The sequence below is a fragment of the Schistocerca cancellata genome, chromosome 2 (genome assembly GCF_023864275.1).
Source record: "Schistocerca cancellata isolate TAMUIC-IGC-003103 chromosome 2, iqSchCanc2.1, whole genome shotgun sequence".
In the NCBI taxonomy this organism is placed as follows: domain Eukaryota; kingdom Metazoa; phylum Arthropoda; class Insecta; order Orthoptera; family Acrididae; genus Schistocerca; species Schistocerca cancellata.
In genome coordinates, this window is record NC_064627.1 from 553,904,650 (window position 1) to 553,927,141 (window position 22,492).

Genomic DNA, 22,492 nt, shown 5'->3' on the forward strand with positions numbered 1-22,492 from the left:
ACATTGCGAACACCATGTCGTCAAGCCGCAGAAAATTATTGAGGCACTCAAGAGAATGAAGATAGGCCCAAACGACCTAATGGTTAGCCTGGATGTTGTCACTTTTTACGAGGGTTCCAATACAAGATACGCTGGATCTTTCGGCCCAACAATTTCCATCTGGAATCATTACGTTGTTCCGTCACGTCCTAACGACAACGTACTTTTTGTACTGCGATGAATATTATGAGATGACTGACGGCACAGCCATGGGATCACCACTGTCTCCAGCTGTCGCAAATTTCATCATCGAGCACTTTGAGGAGCAGGCTCTGAAAACTGCGACATTACAGCCATCTTGCTTTCTACGATACGTTGATGACACCTTCCTGATATGGCCTCATGGTGAAGATACACAGAGGAGTTCGTCGATCATATGAATGGTGTCCATCCCAACATTAAATTTACTGTCCGGGTGGAGAAGCACGGCAAGCTACCGTTCTTGGTTGTTTTGGTTGAGCGGAAGGCAGGAGGCCAGTCTAGTCATTCAGTGTACCAGAAACCAACACACACTGATCGCTACTTGAACGCCAATAGTTTCCACCACCCTGTACACAAGAAAGCTGTCCTGATCACGTTGGTTCATAGAGGCAAGATTATTTCTGACGAAGACCATCTACAGTCTGAATTGCAGAACCTAAAACATGTTTTCGGGGAAAATGGATACAGCAGAAGAGACATCGCAAATGCTTTCAAGGGCCACCGACGAAAGACACCTGGTGAATCAGTAGAAGAGGCCAAACGGACTGTATTCCTGCCATACTGTGGAGCAACTAGCAGTAAGTTGGGACGTCTGCTGCAGAAACATGGGCTAAGACCAGTGTTCCGGCCCGCCCCCACGATACGAGATATGTTGTGCCCTGTGAAAGACGATATTGCTCTTCGAGTGTCTGGTGTGTATGGTGTACCCTGTGAATGTGGCAGCATGTACATTGGACAGACAATTTGCACGGTTGCGGAGCGTTGTACTGAGCACAAGCGCCATATAAAACAAAGGGAGCTTGGCAAGTCGGCCATAGCGGAGCATTGCCTAGAAAATGGACATAAAATACAGTTCGAAAATACAAAAGTGTTGGCTCATGCGTCTACATATTGGGGCTCCGTTATAAAGAAAGCGGCCGAGATTCGCTTAAACAACAACAATTTCCACAGAGACTTGGGATACACACTCAGCAAGGCCTGGGGACGGGCGTTGGACATCGAAAGAAAGCAGAGACAGATGCGCGGCGCGTGAGCGGCAGTTTCAAACATGGCGCCTCCGCCTGGCGCCACCTGACGTCACCGGTGCTGCCTGCCACGGACAACAGCTCCGCTAGCTGCCCGGGTCGACTTACGCGCGCGCGCCACATTGGATCGATCTGATTGGCTGCTGATGATGTCATCATGCCTATATAAGCGAGAGACCTGACGACGATGGCGGAGATGGCCATCGAAAGCTCGAGGATTTTATTCGAATTGACGCGGCTGGAAAACCGAGAACGTTTTATTCAAAGCTGAAATTACATTGTTCGCACAAAATACAAAAATACGTCCGATCACATCAGAGGCATGCTTACTACTGCCTCACTCACCGGAAATAACAACATTCCAAATGCTTTACAATTTCTTGACAAATGAATTTCTGTTAGTTACGATTCTTATTTTTTAAATGAACCCAGAAATAAACATAATAAACGGTACTAGATTGCGTAATTAATAATAGAAATTTTAAGTGTGCCAAATAATTCCTAATTTCAAATGTTTTTAAAAAAATATTTTTAACGATAATTTCAGAACTATTACTAATCGCTCATAACATCCAAAATCAAGTAATTCCCTTTCATAAATTTTAGCTTCAAATCTAACCTACTGTGTAGAAAATTAAATGAAAATTTTCAGAAAAGCACCTGAGACAATACTGACCTGTCCAAAATTCGAAAAATAATACTGGTATCGATGACTACTGTAGAGGAAAAGTAATGCTAGAGGAGGATGTCCCTTTACAGGATATCAACTTGTAAACCGGGCTGGTGATGTAGACTGCCTCCATATACTTACTGAACAATGCAAGTGATACGTTCATCGTAATGTTAATGAAAATTTGGTGTACACCATAGACTATAGGGCTGAAAAGGGCAAATATTTACTGACATTTTCTAGTACGGTAGAGTGTTAAAGCTTCATAGTAGTGTCCACAAAAATGCTTTTGGTCGGCGTTGCTATCTAGTAATCGCTTTTAGAATTACGCGAAGGAATGCACCTTAGACACTTCCATAAACAGTTTCCGGTATTTTCTCATGTTTTTGTTTATATGAAACACGAGGTTGCGTTTTGACCAGTATTTGTAATTTTTTTGCTTTCTACACCTCTAAGTGCTGTAGAATGTATTATGGGTATTTGATAGGTATTATTAATTCTTGAGTTAGACAATTTATCGAGTGCAAAATTCTGCTTATTTTTAAAACTAGCTGTACGGGATGGTCAGAAACAGCGTGGAAAGCCTGTACGGGTTCTGCAGAGGAGGTTGTGCTGAGAAATAATTGCTAACAAAAAAATTCGGTAGGTTGCGCCGCGCCCGAGTTATTTAGTGTTGAAGTTAGCGAATCAGGCCGTCGTGCTCGCAAATTCAAGCAATTGCGGTCCGCCGCTCGTGGTCTCGCGGTAGCGTTCTCGCTTCCCGAGCACGGGGTCCCGGGTTCGATTCCCGGCGGGGTCAGGGATTTTCACCTGCCTCGAGATGACTGGGTGTTTGTGTTGTCCTCATCATTTCATCATCATCCAGGAAAGTGGCGAAATTGGACTGAGCAAAGATTGGATAATTGTACGGGCGCTGATAACCACGCAGTTGAGCGCCCCACAAACCAAACATCATCATCATCATCTTCAAGCACTTGCACGGGCTAAGAAGCGGTAACGCACAGACATCTATGGGTCTGTGGGTTACCAAATGTTGAAATGCTCATTACCATTTAAAATGTTCCTGTCTTCGGAACTGATAATTTTAAGCTAGGTGAGCAAAACTTACGTCCTTTTGATTTGAGAAAACCAAAAGAAGAACACGTATTGCGACAGCGCCTCTTGCAGACTACCTAAATTTGCGTGCGCTACGACCTCATTCACTAACTTCAATGCTAAAAAACTTAGTAGCGGCGCAACATATCGATTTTCTTCTTGAAAATTATTTCTGAGGACAACCTACCCTGCAACACCCTCACAAGCTTTTCATACTGTTCTTGACGACACTGTATAACCTCTGACCGTGGGCTCGACTCCAGTTCGCCACCAACAGTATAGGGGTAGTCTTCGTCAGTGCCAGCCATTGTTCTGGCGAAACATCAGAAAACTCATTAAATAAACGTTGGGACGATAAACCATAGTCTTGATGGATCACGATCCTGGTGAAGTCGATTTCCGACATGCGCTGGTACGTGAGGCACAGCAGCATCTTCCCACAAACAATCAACATTCAAATGCGATTTCTGAATGAGAAGCCCGCTTCATGAGATTTCCTTAGATACGGGATATGCACTCCTGGAAATGGAAAAAAGAACACATTGACACCGGTGTGTCAGACCCACCATACTTGATCCGGACACTGCGAGAGGGCTGTACAAGCAATGATCACACGCACGGTACAGCGGACACACCAGGAACCGCGGTGTTGGCCGTCGAATGGCGCTAGCTGCGCAGCATTTGTGCACCGCCGCCGTCAGTGTCAGCCAGTTTGCCGTGGCATACGGAGCTCCATCGCAGTCTTTAACACTGGTAGCATGCCGCGACAGCGTGGACGTGAACCGTATGTGCAGTTGACGGACTTTGAGCGAGGGCGTATAGTGGGCATGCGGGAGGCCGGGTGGACGTACCGCCGAATTGCTCAACACGTGGGGCGTGAGGTCTCCACAGTACATCGATGTTGTCGCCAGTGGTCGGCGGAAGGTGCACGTGCCCGTCGACCTGGGACCGGACCGCAGCGACGCACGGATGCACGCCAAGACCGTAGGATCCTACGCAGTGCCGTAGGGGACCGCACCGCCACTTCCCAGCAAATTAGGGACACTGTTGCTCCTGGGGTATCGGCGAGGACCATTCGCAATCGCCTCCATGAAGCTGGGCTACGGTCCCGCACACCGTTAGGCCGTCTTCCGCTCACGCCCCAACATCGTGCAGCCCGCCTCCAGTGGTGTCGCGACAGGCGTGAATGGAGGGACGAATGGAGACGAGTCGTCTTCAGCGATGAGAGTCGCTTCTGCCTTGGTGCCAATGATGGTCGTATGCGTGTTTGGCGCCGTGCAGGTGAGCGCCACAATCAGGACTGCATACGACCGAGGCACACAGGGCCAACACCCGGCATCATGGTGTGGGGAGCAATCTCCTACACTGGCCGTACACCACTGGTGATCGTCGAGGGGACACTGAATAGTGCACGGTACATCCAAACCGTCATCGAACCCATCGTTCTACCATTCCTAGACCGGCAAGGGAACGTGCTGTTCCAACAGGACAATGCACGTCCGCATGTATCCCGTGCCACCCAACGTGCTCTAGAAGGTGTAAGTCAACTACCCTGGCCAGCAAGATCTCCGGATCTGTCCCCCATTGAGCATGTTTGGGACTGGATGAAGCGTCGTCTCACGTGGTCTGCACGTCCAGCACGAACGCTGGTCCAACTGAGGCGCCAGGTGGAAATGGCATGGCAAGCCGTTCCACAGGACTACATCCAGCATCTCTACGATCGTCTCCATGGGAGAATAGCAGCCTGCATTGCTGCGAAATGTGGATATACACTGTACTAGTGCCGACATTGTGCATGCTCTGTTGCCTGTGTCTATGTGCCTGTGGTTCTGTCAGTGTGATCATGTGATGTATCTGACCCCAGGATGTGTCAATAAAGTTTCCCCTTCCTGGGACAATGAATTCACGGTGTTCTTATTTCAATTTCCAGGAGTGTAGATGTTACTCCGAACTATAATACTTTGTATCGTTGTGCAGAGATGCTTATCACTTGCATATCTACACAACATAAGGTGGTTTTCGGAGTACAGATGTACCACAGAAGTCGCTGTAAAATCACATAAAGAATAAAGGAATAACCAAGACTGTTTTTAACCAATACTGAATAAAAGTCAACAGGCACTGGAGGACAGCAGAAAGGAAGGCTACGTCACCATCAAACAATGTTCACAATAGATGGAGCATCAACTCAACGAACTTCGCTTAGCCCAGTACTGAATTATTGAGGTTATGTGGTACTGTCGAAATATTGTATCAGAATTGTGTAAGTTTACGAACGGCTAAATCAAGCTTTATAACGGACGTTCGTGATAATTTTTATGGCTAGCTGCTGTGATGTGGAACAAGAGAACAAATATCGACCAATAGTTTCAAAACATCGACATTTATTTCCTAGGAAAAATATATACATTCAAACAATATTTAAAAGGCAAAATATAGGGCGATTTTATCTTTTGCATTAGTCGGGCTTCGTGCTCTAGTGGTAACGCGCTTGTCTGAAAACAGACAGGTTGCGGGATTGAACTCCCTTACGGAAATTTTCAGTCTGCCTTTAATCTAACCTTCATCTTTCAATGATGTGAGGAGTCGTCACGGGATTCCATGTTAAATTGTAGGTCCCTTTACCGTGGTTGGATAACGGAGGTAGCTTAGGAACAAAGAAGTCGGCAAAGTGGTATCGAGTCGAAACATTCGCATTCGACCATTGAGCCACACGAAATTATTATTATTACCATTTCCACTGTGATTTTATTTTATTTCTAAGTAGAAAATATATCAAAAACAACTGTATTTTTCTCTTTCAGTAGAGCTGACTTCTTATCTGTTAAAATGGTCTCATCAATGTATGATCATAATTATTGCACAGTGTAGGCTTTTTTTTGTCCAACTGTTATACAAAGCCGGCCGCGGTGGTCTAGCGGTTCTGGCGCTGCAGTCCGGAACCGCGGGACTGCTACGGTCGCAGGTTCGAATCCTACCTCGGGCATGGGTGTATGTGATGTCCTTATGTTAGATAGGTTTAAGTAGTTCTAAGTTCTAGGGGACTTATGACCTAAGATGTTGAGTCCCATAGTGCTCAGTGCCATTTGAACCATTTTGTTATACAAACTGAATCATTCTTCGCTTTCATATAGCCGGGTCATTTCGTAAATATCACCCATGGGAAAGAAATCCAAGTCACAATCGAACATTAGCGACATTTCACGAAAACCGAGCAAATAATAAAATAAAAACTAAGAAGGCACGAAAGCTCGAAATCTCCTCCTATAATACCGGGTGATTTGATTAAAATGGCGGTGTTCCAAGTGCTGCAGTGCGAGCTGTATACATCGCAGAACACTGAAACATTTCAGTATTTTCATTAATCGGTGCGCTCGAAAACATGGAGCTGTAAGCTGGTAGAATGTGGCGTGGGGTCCGCAGCTCGTGGTCGTGCGGTAGCGTTCTCGCTTCCCGCGCCCGGGTTCCCGGGTTCGATTCCCGGCGGGGTCAGGGATTTTCTCTGCCTCGTGATGACTGGGTGTTGTGTGATGTCCTTAGGTTAGTTAGGTTTAAGTAGTTCTAAGTTATAGGGGACTGATGACCATGTTAAGTCCCATAGTGGTCAGAGCCAATTGAATTGAATTGTGGTGTGGGTGCAGGAAGAGTGGAGGAACGATCGAACACATAATAACGGTGGTTCCAGCACGTTGAAATCTACGGTCACAAGTTACAACATGTGTTCAGTATAGTCTCCCGACTCAGCAACATACGTAACATGGCACGCTCGACAGTTGCTCAAAGCATGTCTGGTGTAATCAGAGCAATATGTCGTCCTGTGCTATCATTCACATCAGGAGTAGTCCGGATACACTGCTGACAGACACGATCTTTCAGATGTCCCCACGCCGGAAGTCAAATGGATTTAGGTCAGGGGATCTGGAAGGCTAAACATCTTGAAATTGTCGACATCTACATGGATACTCTGCAAATCACACTTAAGTGCTTTGTTGAGGGCCCATCGAACCACGTTCACGATTCTCTATTATTCCAATGTCGTACAGTGCGCGGAAAGACCGAACACCTATATCTTTTCGTACGAGCTCTGATTTCCCTTATTTTATCGTGGTGATCGTTCCTCCCTATGTAGGTCACTGTCAACAAAATATTTTCGCATTCAGAGAAGGAAGTTGGTGATTGGAACTTCGCGAGTAGATTGATCAGCAACGAAAAACGCCTTTGTTTTAATGATGTCCATCCCAAATCCTGTATCATTTCAGTGACTCTCTCTCCGCTATTTCGCGATAATACAAAACGTGCTGCCCGTCTCTGAACTTTTTCGACGTACTCCGACAATCCTCTCTGTTAAGGATCCCACACCGCACAGCAGTATTCTAAAAGAGGACGGACAAGCATAGATCTGTTACACTTTCTAAGTGTCCTGCCAATAAAACTCAGTCTTTGGTTTGCCTTCCCCACAATATTTTCTGTGTGTTCCTTCCAATTTAAGTTGTTCGCAATTGTAATTCTAGGTATCTAAAGTGCGCGTCATTTACGACGGCGGCCGAGTTTAGGTTCGTTCTGCGCATCTGACGTCACAAAACACAGTCAGCCAATGAACAGAGAACGATGTTGCCAGAGCTCGACTGCAGTGCAGAGCACGGACGAGTGTCTTCAGTTTTAGAAACGATCAGTCATAAATAAAGTAATTGAACAAAAGCAATGTCTTGATAGCAGACTTTCTTGTATAGAAAGTTTGGAAAAAGCATTCTTTATACCAATTGTTTCATATTCTATTAATTAATTAAACCAAACAAGCAATAAGCCTCCTAATTCAGGCGATAGCAAGGAAAGGTGTTTGTATCTTTCTCACTAACCGCTTTTTTGCAATAAGGAACAGCAGTAATTGTTTATTTCTATTGTACTTCGACGAAACGTGAGTAATTCATTGTCTTACGAACAGTGTTTGTCGGTATTTTGCGTGATGTTTTGAGGTCCTCCAGGAAGACTGTTGAATGATGAGCTACGTTAGTGTGTAATGGGTAATGTGTTTGGCTGCTACGTGCGGTGCTTCATATTTTCTTTATTTAAAAACAGTATCGAAGTGTCTTACTTCATGATTTTTATTCGTTTGAATGTAATTTTTTGAAATTTCTAGTGGCAACTAAAATCGACCATACGGAAAGTATACGCTATGGACTTTTACCTCTGCAAACTCTTCAAAATTTCGTGCAGCGGTTTACTACATTTAATGCTGCACAATAACTGCGTTGAACATCGAAACAAAATTGTCATTTATGGGGGGAAGGTATCAGTCAAGAAGACGTGTAAAAATCAAATTTTTGGTCCAAATAGTTTTTGTGAAATCGAATGATAAGTGTGTCAAAGCAATCGGAACACCATGTGTCTGCACAGGCGAGCAGTGCAGTGATGACAAAATCGCGCACAGCGCGGAATGCGGGGAGCACATCTCTGTAGCAGCGAAAGGGTTAATGCGGCCGTGGTGGCTTTACTTCATAAACTGCGCGCTCCCCCCCTAAACGTAAGTTTGCGAACTATACTACACTATGGCGCTGCTTCTCTTGGCGCGTGCAACTGGCAATGCAGCAATCTCCCGCGTCTGGGCGGGCAAGCGCGAGCCGCCAAGATAAAAGAATTGAACTATAGTTGAATTTACGGCCTTTGGGTTTGACTGATTTATCGTGTAACCGAAGTTTAAAAGACTCATTTTAGGACTCTTGTGCATGAGCTCACACTTTTGTTATTTAGGGATAATTGCCATTTTTCGCACTACACAGAGGTCTTTTCTTAATTGTTTTGCAATTTGTTTTGATCTTCTCATGACTTTACTAGTCGATAAAGCACAGCGTCATCTGCAAACAACCTAAGACGGCTGCTCAGATTGTCTCCCAAATCGTTTATACAGGGTGTTACAAAAAGGTACGGCCAAACTTTCAGGGAACATTCCTCACACACAAATAAAGAAAAGATGTTATGTGCACATGTGTCCGGAAACGCTTAATTTCCATGTTAGAGCTCATTTTAGTTTCGTCAGTATGTTCTTCCACCTACGCTCAATGGAGCACGTCATCATGATTTCATACGGGATACTCTACCTGTGCTGCTAGACCATGTGCATTTACAAGTACGACACAACATGTGGTTTATGCGCGATGGAGCTCCTGCACATTTCAGGCGAAGTGTTTGTACGCTTCTCAACAACAGATTCGGTGACCGATGGATTGGTAGAGGCGGACCAATTCCGTGGCCCCTCCACGCTCTCGTGACCTCAACCCTCTTGACTTTCATTTATGGGGGCATTTGAAAGCTCTTGTCTACGCAACCCCGGTACCAAATGTAGTGACTCTTCGTGCTCGTATTGTGGACGGCTGTGATACAATACGCCATTCTCCAGGGCAGCATCAGCGCATCAGGGATTCCATGCGACGGAGGGTGGATGCATGTATCCTCGCTAACGGAGGACATTTTGAACATTTCCTGTAACAAAGTGTTTGAAGTCACGCTGGTACGTTCTGTTGCTGTGTGTTGCCATTCCATGATTAATGTGATTTGAAGAGAAGTAATAAAATGAGCTCTAACATGGAAAGTAGGCGTTTCCGGACACATGTCCACATAACATATTTTCTTTCTTTGTGTGTGAGGAATGTTTCCAGAAAGTTTGGCCGTACCTTTTTGTAACACCCTGTACAGATATGAGCAAAAGGCCTATATATAACACTACCTTAGGGAACGCTAGAAATCAATTCTGCTTTACTCGATGACTTTCCGTCAGTTACTACGAACTGTGACCTCACTGACAGGAAATCTTGAATCCAGCCATATAACTGAGACGATATTCCATAAAAACGCAATTTCACTATAAGCTGCTTTTGTGGTACAGTGTCAAAAGCCTTCCGGAAATCCATAAATACGGAATCAATTTGAAATCTAGAGATGATGCAGTTTTTACCGAAGAGACGTGTGGTATCTCCGAATCTTGCATGAAAATAGTGGTGTGGACAGAGTTACGTTCTTGTAAAGCCGGAATGACGGGTTGCACAAGAAGGTCCTTGTAACGTGCAGAAGTCACTGAACATCGAACAGTCCCACGAGGTGTCATCTCCTCGAATAAAAATTGCCTCACATAGTCACATAAGCTGAGTACCGTGGATGTTCCTGCACAGCATGTGGCGGAATACAATCCCGTATGGGACAGTGCTGTGCACTGTGCATTCGCTGCACCTATAGAGAGAAAAATATGCCTCGTTCTTCCGTATAATATTACCGGGCTACGTGTCATCCACTTCTATGCATGCCAAAAAGCGAAGGGCAAAGTCACGGCGTTGTAGCATATCTTGGGACTTCATCTGGTGCACGTTCTCAGTCTCGTAGGAACACAAGTGTAAAATACGCCGCGAAATCTTTTGAACTGTTGACCAGTGTAGAGACAATTCCTGTGACATAGCTTGAGCACTGGCTGCAGAACTCGAGGCATGTGCTGCACAGTCGCTTATATAGCTACAGCAACCTCTTCAACAACTGCCGTGGGAACCGGCTGCCTCCCTCTCCCTGCTGCACCAATTAATTCACCCGATTCTTCAAATTTCTTGATCATATTATTTAGCACATTTATTGACACAAGGCTTCTTCACAGATCTTTCTGTTGGTGAAAAAAAAAATGTTCAAATGTGTGTGAAATCTTATGGGACTTAACTGCTAAGGTCATCAGTCCCTAAGTTTACACACTACTTAACTTAAATTATCCTAAGGACAAACACACACACACCCATGCCCGAGGGAGGACTCGAACCTCCGCCGGGACCAGCCGCACAGCCCATGACTGCAGCGCCTTAGCCGGCCGTTGTAGCCGAGCGGTTCTAGGCGCTTCAGTCTGGAACCGCGCGACCGCTACGGTCGCAGGTTCGAATCCTGCCTCGGGCATGGGTGTGTGTGCGCTTGTCTTAGGATAATTTAGGTTAAGTAGTGTGTAAGCTTAGGGACTGATGACCTTATCAGTTAAGCCTCATACGATTTCACACACATTTGAACACTGTCAGTTTAATTGTAACCACCTGGTATGAGTGCGGCAAGAATAGGCTACTTTTTTTATGCTAACATAGACGACCCTACTGTGACCCCACCAACTTGAATGTCCAAATTTTCTTTGCGAAAATCTTTGACATTGTCGCTTCTCGTCCCGTCCTATGCTGATCCACTACCGGCCTGCTTGAATGCCACCATTTTGAGTACATTATGCAGTGTTTTGGCGTTCCCTTGCAACCTGTTCTATTCTGTTAAGCGTGCGTCGACCTCAGAGGAGGGGCGTGAGAGTGAGTGGTGTGCCGGCAGGTGGTAGCGTGGTCGCGGCGCGTGCAGCTGTCAGAGGGTGCGGACGCGACGTCGCTGCTGGCGGCCGCCACGCTGTCGCTGCGCGGCTACTTCCAGTCACTGCACGCGGCCAGCTGCGAGGACGCGGTCTGCTCGTGCCCGTGCCCTCTGCCCGCACGCGTGCTCTGCCTGGCCGGCGTGGCGCAGCGGCCTGGCCTACTCGCGCTGCCGCTGCCCACCAACCCGGCCTGCGACTTCGCCGCGCCGGGACACCCGCAGGTACACCTCACTACTCTAGGCCAGCCTGCCTTCTTCATCTTTTTACCTGCTGCTTTTACTAGTCTACTCGCCTTAAGGCATAAGACGTATTGTATCTTCACCCTGCTTTCTTAGACACTGTCGAGGCCCAGACCCGTGTTGTTCTCTATGACCGTCTTGAAGATCTCGCGGATCTGGGACCCAACCCAACATTGCCCGTGCCACACCCCATGTGACATACACTATCTGGTCAAAAGTGTCTGGACACCTATTACTGGACATTAATATGGAGTATCTCCACCCATTGTCTTTGGGAAGGCTGGAACTCTGCTGGGGACACTTTCCATGACGTGCCTGAATGTCAGTGGAAGAATGGCAGCCCAGTCTTCCTCAAGTGTCGAAACCAGACAAGGTGGTGAAGTTGGATGCTGAGGTCTGGAGCGAAATCAACGTCCTACCTCATCCCAAAGGTGTTCCATTAGACTCAGATCAGGACTCACACTAACAGTGATAGTTTCCAAACTGTTTCTCTGTTATACGCAGTACACAATGCTATAAAATGTGTTCACGTCCCCCCTTGTTTAGCGTTTTTGTAAGAGTAACAACGGGAACACTCTGCAAACGCGAGAAACACCCCCATACCGTAATACCACCCGCTCCATAGTTCACTGTTGGCACTACACACCCTTCATCGTACTGCCACAGGACAAGGGGGCGCGGAAATTATGCGAGCTACACTAAGTGTTGAAAAGTATCCGGACATCCCCAAAAACATACATTTTTCATATTAGGTGCACTGCACTGCCACCTACTGCCAGGTACTCCATATCAGCGACATCAGTAGTCATTAGACATTGTGATAGAGCAGAATGGGGCGCTCTGCGGAACTCAAGGACTTGGAACGCGGTCTGGTGATTGGGTGTCACTTGTCATACGTCTGTACGCGAGATTTCCACAGTCCTAAACATCCCTAGATCCAATGTTTCCGATGTGATAGTGAAGCGGAAACGTAAAGGGACACTTACAGCACAAAAGCGTACAGGCTGACCTCGTCTGTTGACTGACAGACTGCCGACAGTTGAAGAGGGTCGTAATGTGTAATAGGCAGACATCTATCCAGACGATCACACAGGAATTCCAAACTGCATCAGGATCCACTGGAAGTATAGGACACCTAGGCAGGAGGTGAGAAAACTTGGATTTCATGGTCGAGCGGCTGCTCATAAGCTACATATCACGCCGGTAAATGCCAAACAACGCCTCGCTTGGTGTAAGAAGCATAAACATTGGACGGCTGAACAGTGGAAAAACGTTGTGTGTAGTGACGAATCATGGTAAACAATGTCGCGATCTGATGGGAGGGTGTGGGTATGGCGAATGCCCAGGAAAGTCATCTGCCAGCATGTGTAGTGCCAACAGTAAAATTCGGAGGCGGTGGTGTTATGGTGTGGTCAAGTTTTTCATGGAGAGGCTTGCAGCCTTTGTCGTTCTGCGTGGTACTATCACAGCACAGGCCTACATTGATATTTTAAGCACCTTCTTGCTTCCCACTGTTGAAGAGCAATTTGGGGATGCCGATTGCATCTTTCAACACGATCGAGCACCTATTCATAGTGCACGGCCTGTGATGAAGTGGTTACACGACAATAACATCCCTGTAATGGACTGGCCTGCACAGAGTACTGACCTCAATCCTATAGTACACCTTTGGGATGTTTTGGAACGCCGACTTCGTGTCAGGTCTCACCGACCGACATCGATACCTCTCCTCAGTGCAGCACACCATGAAGAATGGACTGCCATTCCCCAAGAAACCTTCCAGCACCTGATTGAACGTATGCCTGCGAGAGTGGAAGCTGTCATCAAGGCTAAGGGTGATCCAGCACCATACTGAATTCCTGCGTTACCGATGGAGGGCACCACGAACTTGTAAGTCATCTTCAGCCAGGTGTCCAGATACTTTGGATCACATGGTGTACTTGTGCACGGTTTTCATATTTCTCGGGTGAAGAACAGGAAGATAATCCTTTAGTAAGTTTCCATTCCAGTCATCCTGTATTAAAAATACAATGGGTCACAGGCTTCTGCCAAAACTGTAATGCAATGGACAATTTATTTTTGTCTGAATTGCCGGCCGGGGTGGCCGAGCGGTTCTAGGCGCTGTAGTCTGGAACCGTGCGACCGCTACGGTCGCAGGTTCTAATCCTGCCTTGGGCATGGATGTGTGTGATGTCCTTAGGTTAGGTTTAAGTAGTTCTAAGTTCTAGGGGACTGATGACCTCAGATGTTAAGTCCCATAATGCTCAGAGCCAGAAACTACTTTGGACAAGCCCTCCCAGCAAGCCCCTAAAGAGAAGCGAGAGGGCAAGCAAACAAAGAAGTTTGCTAAGAAAAGGACCCTCTGGTGGTCCCAACACCACCACCCACTACCAATTCTGCACCTGCAGATGAGGTGGAGATCTCGGCGTCCCCTGCGGACCTGGATCTCACTGATGCCTCATCCACAATAAGAATGGATACAAATATTCAATCGGTGGCAGGAGGTGACTGAGGTGTAACTTGCCTCCTTTCGTGCTTCATGCCTTCCCAGCCTCACGATAAAGTCATCCTTCAGTGGAATTGCTGCGGTTTTTTCCACCACCTGGCCGAGTTACAGCAACACAGCTTTACACCTGCTTTCTGCAATGCCCTCCAGGAAACCTGGTTCCCAGCAATGCAGACCCCTGCCCTCTACGGCTATAGGGGATTATACAAGAACTGTAGCGACTATAATAGAGTGTCAGGTGGACTTTGTATCTATGTTCTGAAGTCAGTATGCAGTGAACCTGTGCCCCTTCAAACCCCTCTTGAAGCTGTGGCTGTCGAGATAAGGACGGCGCAGGAAATAACTGTCTGCAACGTATATCTTCCTCCAGATGGTGCAGTACCCCTGAACATATTGGCTGCACTGATTCATCAACTCCCTAAACCTTTCCTACTTTTGGGAGATTTTAACGCCCTTAACCCCTTGTAGGGTGGCACTGTGCTTACTGGCTGAGGTAGAGACGTCGAAACTTTCCTGTCTCAACTCAACCTCTGCCTCTTAAATACAGCCCCCCCCCCCCCCACACACACACATTTCAGTGCGTCTCATCTCACTTACTCGGAAATTGATTTATCCCTCTGCAGCCCAGGACTTCTCCCATCTGTCCACTGGAGAGCCCACAATGACTTATGTGGTAGTGACCACTTTCCCATCTTCCTGCCACTCCCCCAGTGCCATTCCCCCTGGATGTCTACCAAGATGGGCTTTAAACAAGGTAGAGTGGGAAGTTTTCACCTCTACTGTCACCATTGTCACCGTCGGCAAGTTCTACAGCGACATAAGCGGTACCCTTCCCTAGAGCACCTAATAGCTTTTAAACGGCTCCGTGCCCGCATTCGCCAGCTGATAAAAAGACGGAAACAGGACTGTTGGGAGAGGTACGGCTCGACCATTTGGTGCCATACGCCACCTTCCCAAGTCTGGACGAAGATCAGACGTGTTCCTGGGTACTAGGCCCCAACAGGTGTCTCTGGCATTAACATCAAAGGCTTGTTAACTACCAACGCAAACGTAATTGCCGAGCACTTTGCTGAGCACTATGCTTGAGCCTCTGCTTCAGTGAATTATCCCCCAGCATTTTGCATCCTCAAACCGCAGATGGAAAGGAAAGCCCTCTCGTTCTCTGAACGTCACAGTGAACCCTATAATGCTCCGTTTACAGAATGAGAGTTCCTCAGCGTCCTTGTGCATTGCCCCAACACAGCTCCTAGGCCAGATCGGATCCTCAGTCAGATGATCAAACATCTCTCGTCCGACTACAGACGACATCTCCTCGCCATCTTCAACCAGATCTGGTGCGACGGCGTCTTTCCATCGCAATGGCAGGAGAGCACCGTCATTCCAGTGCTCAAATCCGACAAATACCCGCTTGACGTGGATAGCTGTCGGTCCATCAGCCTCACCAAAGTTCTTTGTAAGCTGTTAGAACGTATGGTAAGTCGGCGGTTGTGTTGGGTCCTGGAGTCACGTGGCCTACTGGCTCCATGTCAGGACGGTTTCCGCCAAGGTCGCTCTACCACTGATAATCTAGTTTCCCTCGAGTCTGCCATCCGAACAGCCTTTTCCAGACGCTAACACCTGGTTGCCATATTTTTTTTATTTACGAAAAGCTTACGACACGAGCTGGTGACATCATATCCTTGCCACATTGTGTGAGAGGAGTTTCCGGGGCCCGCTCCCTATTTTTATCCAAAATTTCGGAAATACAGAAGCGTCCGATCTTACCCGTCGGCTTTGACCCATGACGTCACAAATACCGCGGAAACGACTATAAACAATTCCAATATGGCGGATATAAAAACATCGCATACGTATTGTAAACACTGAAATACACAAGTTTCACAAAAAGCCTAATGACTGTAACGGGACAAGCGTGGGAAATTAGGGGTTTTTGGGTGCGGAGAAACTAAATATACAGAAATGTAGCCACCGACCGCCATTCAAAACCACGCAAAACAACGAAATAAATCAACATCACAAAACTGACCAAATACCAAAAAACACATTCCTATCCATAATCGGACACTTCCCTTAACCTATATAGCTCAACAGAACCTACCGATCACATCCCCCAATAGAAAACTAAGAAACGAAAGCTTCCCTTACACCTACATACATCGGCACTTATGCAGTTTAGCAGGTACGGAAAAAATTTTTCATTTTTTTTCAAAATTTGATCATCATGTGTCGTTATGCGGTGGGGGGAGTCTGCAGTGCCCCCCCAATCCCCCCACAGGCTTCATTAGTGTCAAATCAATATTTTCGAATCATAGGCGGCCGCTGCCGCGGCCGCATTAAAAAAAAAACTCCCAACCTAACCTCAAGTGGGCTACGCTACAGATCAATATGTTCATCAAATTGCTTCATATTACGTATACATGTTCATTAGTGTCAAATCAATATTTTCGAATCATAGGCGGCCGCTGCCGCGGCCGCATTCCAAAAAAAAACTCCCAACCTAACCTCGTATTCAGGGCTACGCTACAGATCAACCGAACCACAACCAAATACACTCAATAACAAACTCACCCGACGTACAGCAATGAGCATTAAATTAACCATTAACTCACTAATAGAAATTCCGCTTCAAATCCAACACCTGAGCAACAGAAAACTGACCCCACCACACGAAACAAACGAAACAAACGAAAACCATGAACACACCACCAGAGAGCACGACAAACAAAAACAAGACATCTACAAACACGCCACAATCGCAAATCAAACTCCGCGCCGTAAAGACGTCACACACCACAACACGCTTACGTCACGGGTCAAAGCCGACGGGTAAGATCGGACGCTTCTGTTGACCCAAAATTTCCTATCGCTGCGTACTTTCCGCGTCCAAGTTGGTGCCTCCCATTGTTCCCTCCCCTCCTCCCCCCATATCCAGGAGAATGGTGTCCCGCAGGGCTCTGTAGTGAGTGTATATTTTTAGTGGACATTAATGGTCTAGCAGCAGCTGTAGGGCTGTCCGTCTCACCTTCTCTGTATGCAGACCACTTCTGCATTTCGTATTGCTCCTCCAGTACTGGTGTTGCTGAGCAGCGCCTACAGGGAGCCATCCACAAGGCGCAGTCATAAGCTCTAGACCACGGCTTAGAGTTCTCAGCCGAGAAGTCGTATGTCATGCACTTCTGTCAGCGTCATACCATTGATCTGGAACCAGAACTTTACCTTAATAACGATCCACTCCCTGTAGTGGAGACATATCGATTCTTACGACTGGTTTTCGATGCCCGATTGACGTGGCTACATCATCTTCGTCAACTGAAGTGGAAGTGCTGGCAGCACCTCAATGTCCTCTGCTGCCCGAGCAACACCAACTGGAGTGGAGATCGCTCTACGCTGCTGCAGCTCTTCAGAGCCCTTGTTCAATCTCGCCTTGACTATGGGAGTCTGGTTTATGGTTCGGCAACCCCCTCAGGTTGCGTTTACTCGACCCAGTGCATAATTGTGGCGTTCGACTGGGAACGGGAGCTTTTAGGACGAATCCAGCGTCCTGGTGGGGGCCAGAGTCCCTCCATTGAAGGTTAGGCGTCCACAGTTGCTCACCAGTTACGCTGCGTACATTCGTACTTCACATGAGCACCCGAATTACCTTCTTTTCCCATCCTCAGCGGTTCATCTCCCACATCGGAGGCCCAGGTCAGGACTTACAATTGCAGTTTTCATCCGATCTCTTCTGTCAAGTGGAGTCCTTACCTTTACCACCTATACTCGATGTTCATTCACGTACACCTCCATGGTGTACACCAAGGCTGAAGCTTCGCCTGGACCTTTCACATGGCAGGACTCAGTTAACCGCAGGGCTCTCCGCTGTCACTTCCTCTCGATTCTTGAGAGGACCACACCGACGGCTCGATGGCTAATGGTCATGTTGGCTTCACGTTTGTTCATGGAAGACATATTGAACAGCACTCCTTGCCAGATGGCTGCAATGTTTTCACTACAGAGCTGGTGGCCATTTCTCGTGCTCTTGAGCACATCTGCTCATGCCCTGGCGAGCTATTTTTTCTCTGTACTGACTTCTTGAGCAGTCTACAAGCTATTGACCAGTGCTACTCCCGCCATCCTTTGGTAGCGACCATCCAGTCGTTCTGTGATGTCTGTGTGGACCCCAGGCCCGTCGGAATCCCAGGAAATGAACTTGCCAACTCGCTAGCCAAACAGGCTACACGGAAACCGCTTCTGGAGATCGGCATCCCTGTAACTGACCTGCGATCATTATTACGCCGTAAGGTTTTTCAGCTTTGGGAGAAAGAATGGCATAATCTCAGAGTGCACAACAAACTGCGTGACATTAAGGAGACTACGAATGTGTGGAAGATCTCCACGCGGCCCTCCACAGGGACTCTGTGGTTCTCTGCCGGGTCCGCATTGGCCATACATGGCTAAAACATGGCTACCTCCTCTGTCGCGAGGACCCACCTTGGTGTCACTGTGGCTCACATATGACTGTCGTCCACATCTTGCTGGACTGACCACTTTTAGCCGCTCTGCGGCGGACTTTTATCCTCCCCAGCATCCTACCTTCGATGTTGGGCGACAATGCCTCAAGAGCAGATTTAGTTTTACGTTTTATTCATGAGCGGCGTTTTTATCGTACCATCTAAGGGTGAGCATTTAGCCTTCTCTCAGAGGCCGCTACCCTCCTTCCATTTTAACTATGTCGCACTTTCTTTGCCTTTGGTGGTCTTTTCTCTAGATGTGTTCATCTCGACTTGACTTTTTGGGGTGGACATTTTAATGTGTTGCAGAGTGGCTGGCTCATCCTCTTATTATTGTGATCAGCCAGCCTAGACCATCTGCTCTATGGTTTTAAAACCTTCTTCTACTTTTCCTTGTGGTGTATGTTTTCCCCGTTTTTTGTTCGTTCCATTCGTTTTCTTTTTAGGTGTGGTTCCCCATTCCTTTTCCTCCTTTTACTTTCTCAAACGTACTTTTGGTGGTCTTGTACTTTGAGCCTTGCTTGCGTCAGGAAGAAGTGACTGATGACCCTGTAGCTTGGTCCCTTTATACCCCATATCAACCAACCAACCAACCAACTGCGGTGCTTAATATATATATATATATATATATATATATATATATATATATATATATATATATATATATATATATAATGTGTGTGTGTGTGTGTGATATCTTCAGTTCTCAAGACTGGGCTGATGCAGCTCTCCCAAGCTATTCTGTTCTGCACAGGCCTCTTCACCTCTGCATAAGTACTACAACCTACAGCTATCTGAACCTGATTAATTTTCGCAGTCACCTGAATATTTTATTTTAATGTAATCGGCCACAGCTAATAATGTTTTTCTGCTTCCACAGAAAAAATTACGTGTTTCATTGTTCTCAGTTCATTATTCCTGCTTTCCCCATAACAACTAAATCAGTTGCTTTAAATTCAGTTATGATCTTCAAACTTTTTCCCTACACATCTAACGGTTTCATCCTCTCAGAAATCAAAATTGTTTATATACTACTTAGCACAAAAATAGTTTTATTCCCATGTATACATAAGATATTAGTAAATTTGATTCATTTTTCTTCTCTATTTAAAATCCCCATGAAGCGCATGCAAATACGACAGTATCTCAAGATTTCTGTACCAGATGTAACAAAAACTTATGACGAAAACAGAAGACTGATGCTTCTGTTTCAAATTCCCACATTTCCTGTTCAGTTTGAACAAGTCGATGACTGAATAAAATGACGTGAGAAAAACCGGTGCGCAAACACGACTAAAATGGTGGAAATCAGTAGTCCTGTAAAAAAGATATGAATCGGTGTCATCTGCCCGAATGGTTATTCGTGATCAGGTTTTCTGAAGTGTGAAAGGGATTCTTCTCATTGATGCCATGCAGATGTTAAAACAATGACAAGTGAATACTACATAAATAACTATGTGAAACGATGCTTGAGAAGAGGCCTATATTGCAGATAACATATAAAGACAACAAAAGTTGTCTTGTCACTCACAATACTGAGGGAAGTGAAAATCAAGACTTTGGATCCAGAATGAGATTTTCACTCTGCAGCGGAGTGTGCGCTGATATGAAACTTCCTGGCAGATTAAAACTGTGTGCCCGACCGAGACTCGAACTCGGGACCTTTGCCTTTCGCGAGCAAGTGCTCTACCATCTGAGCTACCGAAGCACGACTCACGCCCGGTCCTCACAGCTTTACTTCTGCCAGTATCTCGTCTCCTACCTTCCAAACTTTACAGAAGCTCTTCTGCGAAACTTGTAGAACTAGCACTCCTGAAAGAAAGGATACTGTGGAGACGTGGCTTAGCCACAGCCTGGGGGATGTTTCCAGAATGAGATTTTCACTCTGCAGCGGAGTGTGCGCTGATATGAAACTTCCTGGCAGATTAAAACTGTGTGCCCGACCGAGACTCGAACTCGGGACCTTTGCCTTTCGCGGGCAAGTGCTCTACCATCTGAGCTACCGAAGCACGACTCACGCCCGGTCCTCACAGCTTTACTTCTGCCAGTATCTCGTCTCCTACCTTCCAAACTTTACAGAAGCTCTTCTGCGAAACTTGCAGAACTAGCACTCCTGAAAGAAAGGATACTGTGGAGACATGGCTTAGCCACAGCCTGGGGGATGTTTCCAGAATGAGATTTTCACTCCGCTGCTTGTAATTTGACGTTACACACAAAGAGCATAGGACTTCTGGAAGCTTTATTTCGAGAGCTTTCACATGACAGTCCTATTTTAAATCGTTCTGTGGCCTTATTCCTCAACTTTAGTGTCAGAAATTGATGTCAATCAATTTTGTCAAGATACCATACTGTATGAAATTCTTGTAGAAGTGGAAAAGAGCAGAAATTCATAAAGGTAGTTTCTTCTTAATTTGTTATCTTTTTTTTTTTAATCCAGCTAGTATCCACAGACATCGAAGTAGAGGTATCAGTTGCTGATTTTTGACTGCAACTGTTATTAAAATGCTGATGTCACCTGAAAAGATTTTTTTTTACTTTAATGAAGCTATTTACGTAATCAGTGTAAAGGAGGAACGATACAGGCCCTAAAACAGAGTTTTATGGCAGTCCATAGAGAAATAGATAACTGATGGTTTATTGTAAAGATGAGTTGTTGTTCTAATGATATTTTCTTTTCCGTCGTCATGCTTTAATATCACCACTTACTGTTTGTCTTCTGAGTAATGTCTCATCCAGTGATTATGGATCCGCCTGACGTCTTTTTGGACTGATTTGTGATTTAAACGCAGACTGGGATTTGCTAAATCCACGCTGATTTGGTGATAGAAATGAGTTTTTAGAAAGGACTTTTGACGTATGATATAGGAAGTGCATTAAAATATTTTGGAGAAAACATGAGTTGGGATACTGGACGATAGTTTTTACATTTTAACTGTTCCCTGTTTTGAAGAGAGGAGTTAATAGGGATATATTTACCATATACATTAATGTTTTACTTACATAATCAGAGGACTTTTAGAAACATAATATTGCACAACATCCAGCCCACACTAATATTTGTTTCTCAGCAACCTTATAATTAGCTTCATCTCTGTGTGCCTTCTTGAGGGAACATAGACTTATGAATAACATTTAAATAATTCGGTAGACACACAGTTCTGCTTTCATACTGATTTTGCATTAACTGATTTGCTATGTTACTAAAATACTCATGAAACTTACAGCTACCTCTTTTGGATCTGACAGTTTATTTTCTATTTTTAGAGACATGTTTTTGCTTACGGTCGCTCTGCGCCGGTTTCTGACCTGATCTTCCAGATAGCTTTTATCTTATTTTTCGCACTTGAAATATAATTATCTTTACTACATCTTCCAGCTGATTTTATTATCTTGTTGAATATCTGGTTAAATTTTTTCACGTAATTTCTAAGTTCTGGTGTGGCATTGTTGTGTTTATGAAATAATTTCCATTGTTTCAGTTACTTTGGCTTAGCAAACGAAGAGCATTATAAACTCTTGGCAGCTTCATTTCAAGAGCTTTCACATGATCATCCCACTTTAATCTGCCCTGTGTCCATATTCCTAGAACTCTAATTTCAGAAACAGATTTCGTAACATATTGTCAAGATACGATATTGTACCAGATTCTTGTGGAAATTGAAAAGAGTAGAAATTTATAAAGATAGTTTTTTCTTTATTTATCATCTAATTTTTTTAACCAGCCAATAACCAGAGACATTGAAGTATCTATTGCTGATTTTGTGTTGGGCTATTTAAACATCAGTAAAAGTGACTGAAACGGTAGAAGTTATATCATAAATTTACAATACAGTTACAATGCTCAAAACATGGCATATAACAC

At 45.6% G+C, this 22,492-nt stretch overlaps 1 protein-coding gene across 2 annotated transcripts in view; it reads left to right on the forward strand.

Annotated features, from left to right (window-relative positions):
* LOC126162145 (uncharacterized) overlaps positions 1-22,492 on the forward strand; it is a 128,356-nt gene that overhangs the window by 70,156 nt on the left and 35,708 nt on the right. For both annotated transcript variants that reach the window (XM_049918441.1, XM_049918442.1), the window contains exon 7: positions 11,359-11,616. In XM_049918441.1, the coding sequence (XP_049774398.1) occupies positions 11,359-11,616 (258 nt within the window). The remainder of the gene's footprint in view (positions 1-11,358; positions 11,617-22,492) is intronic.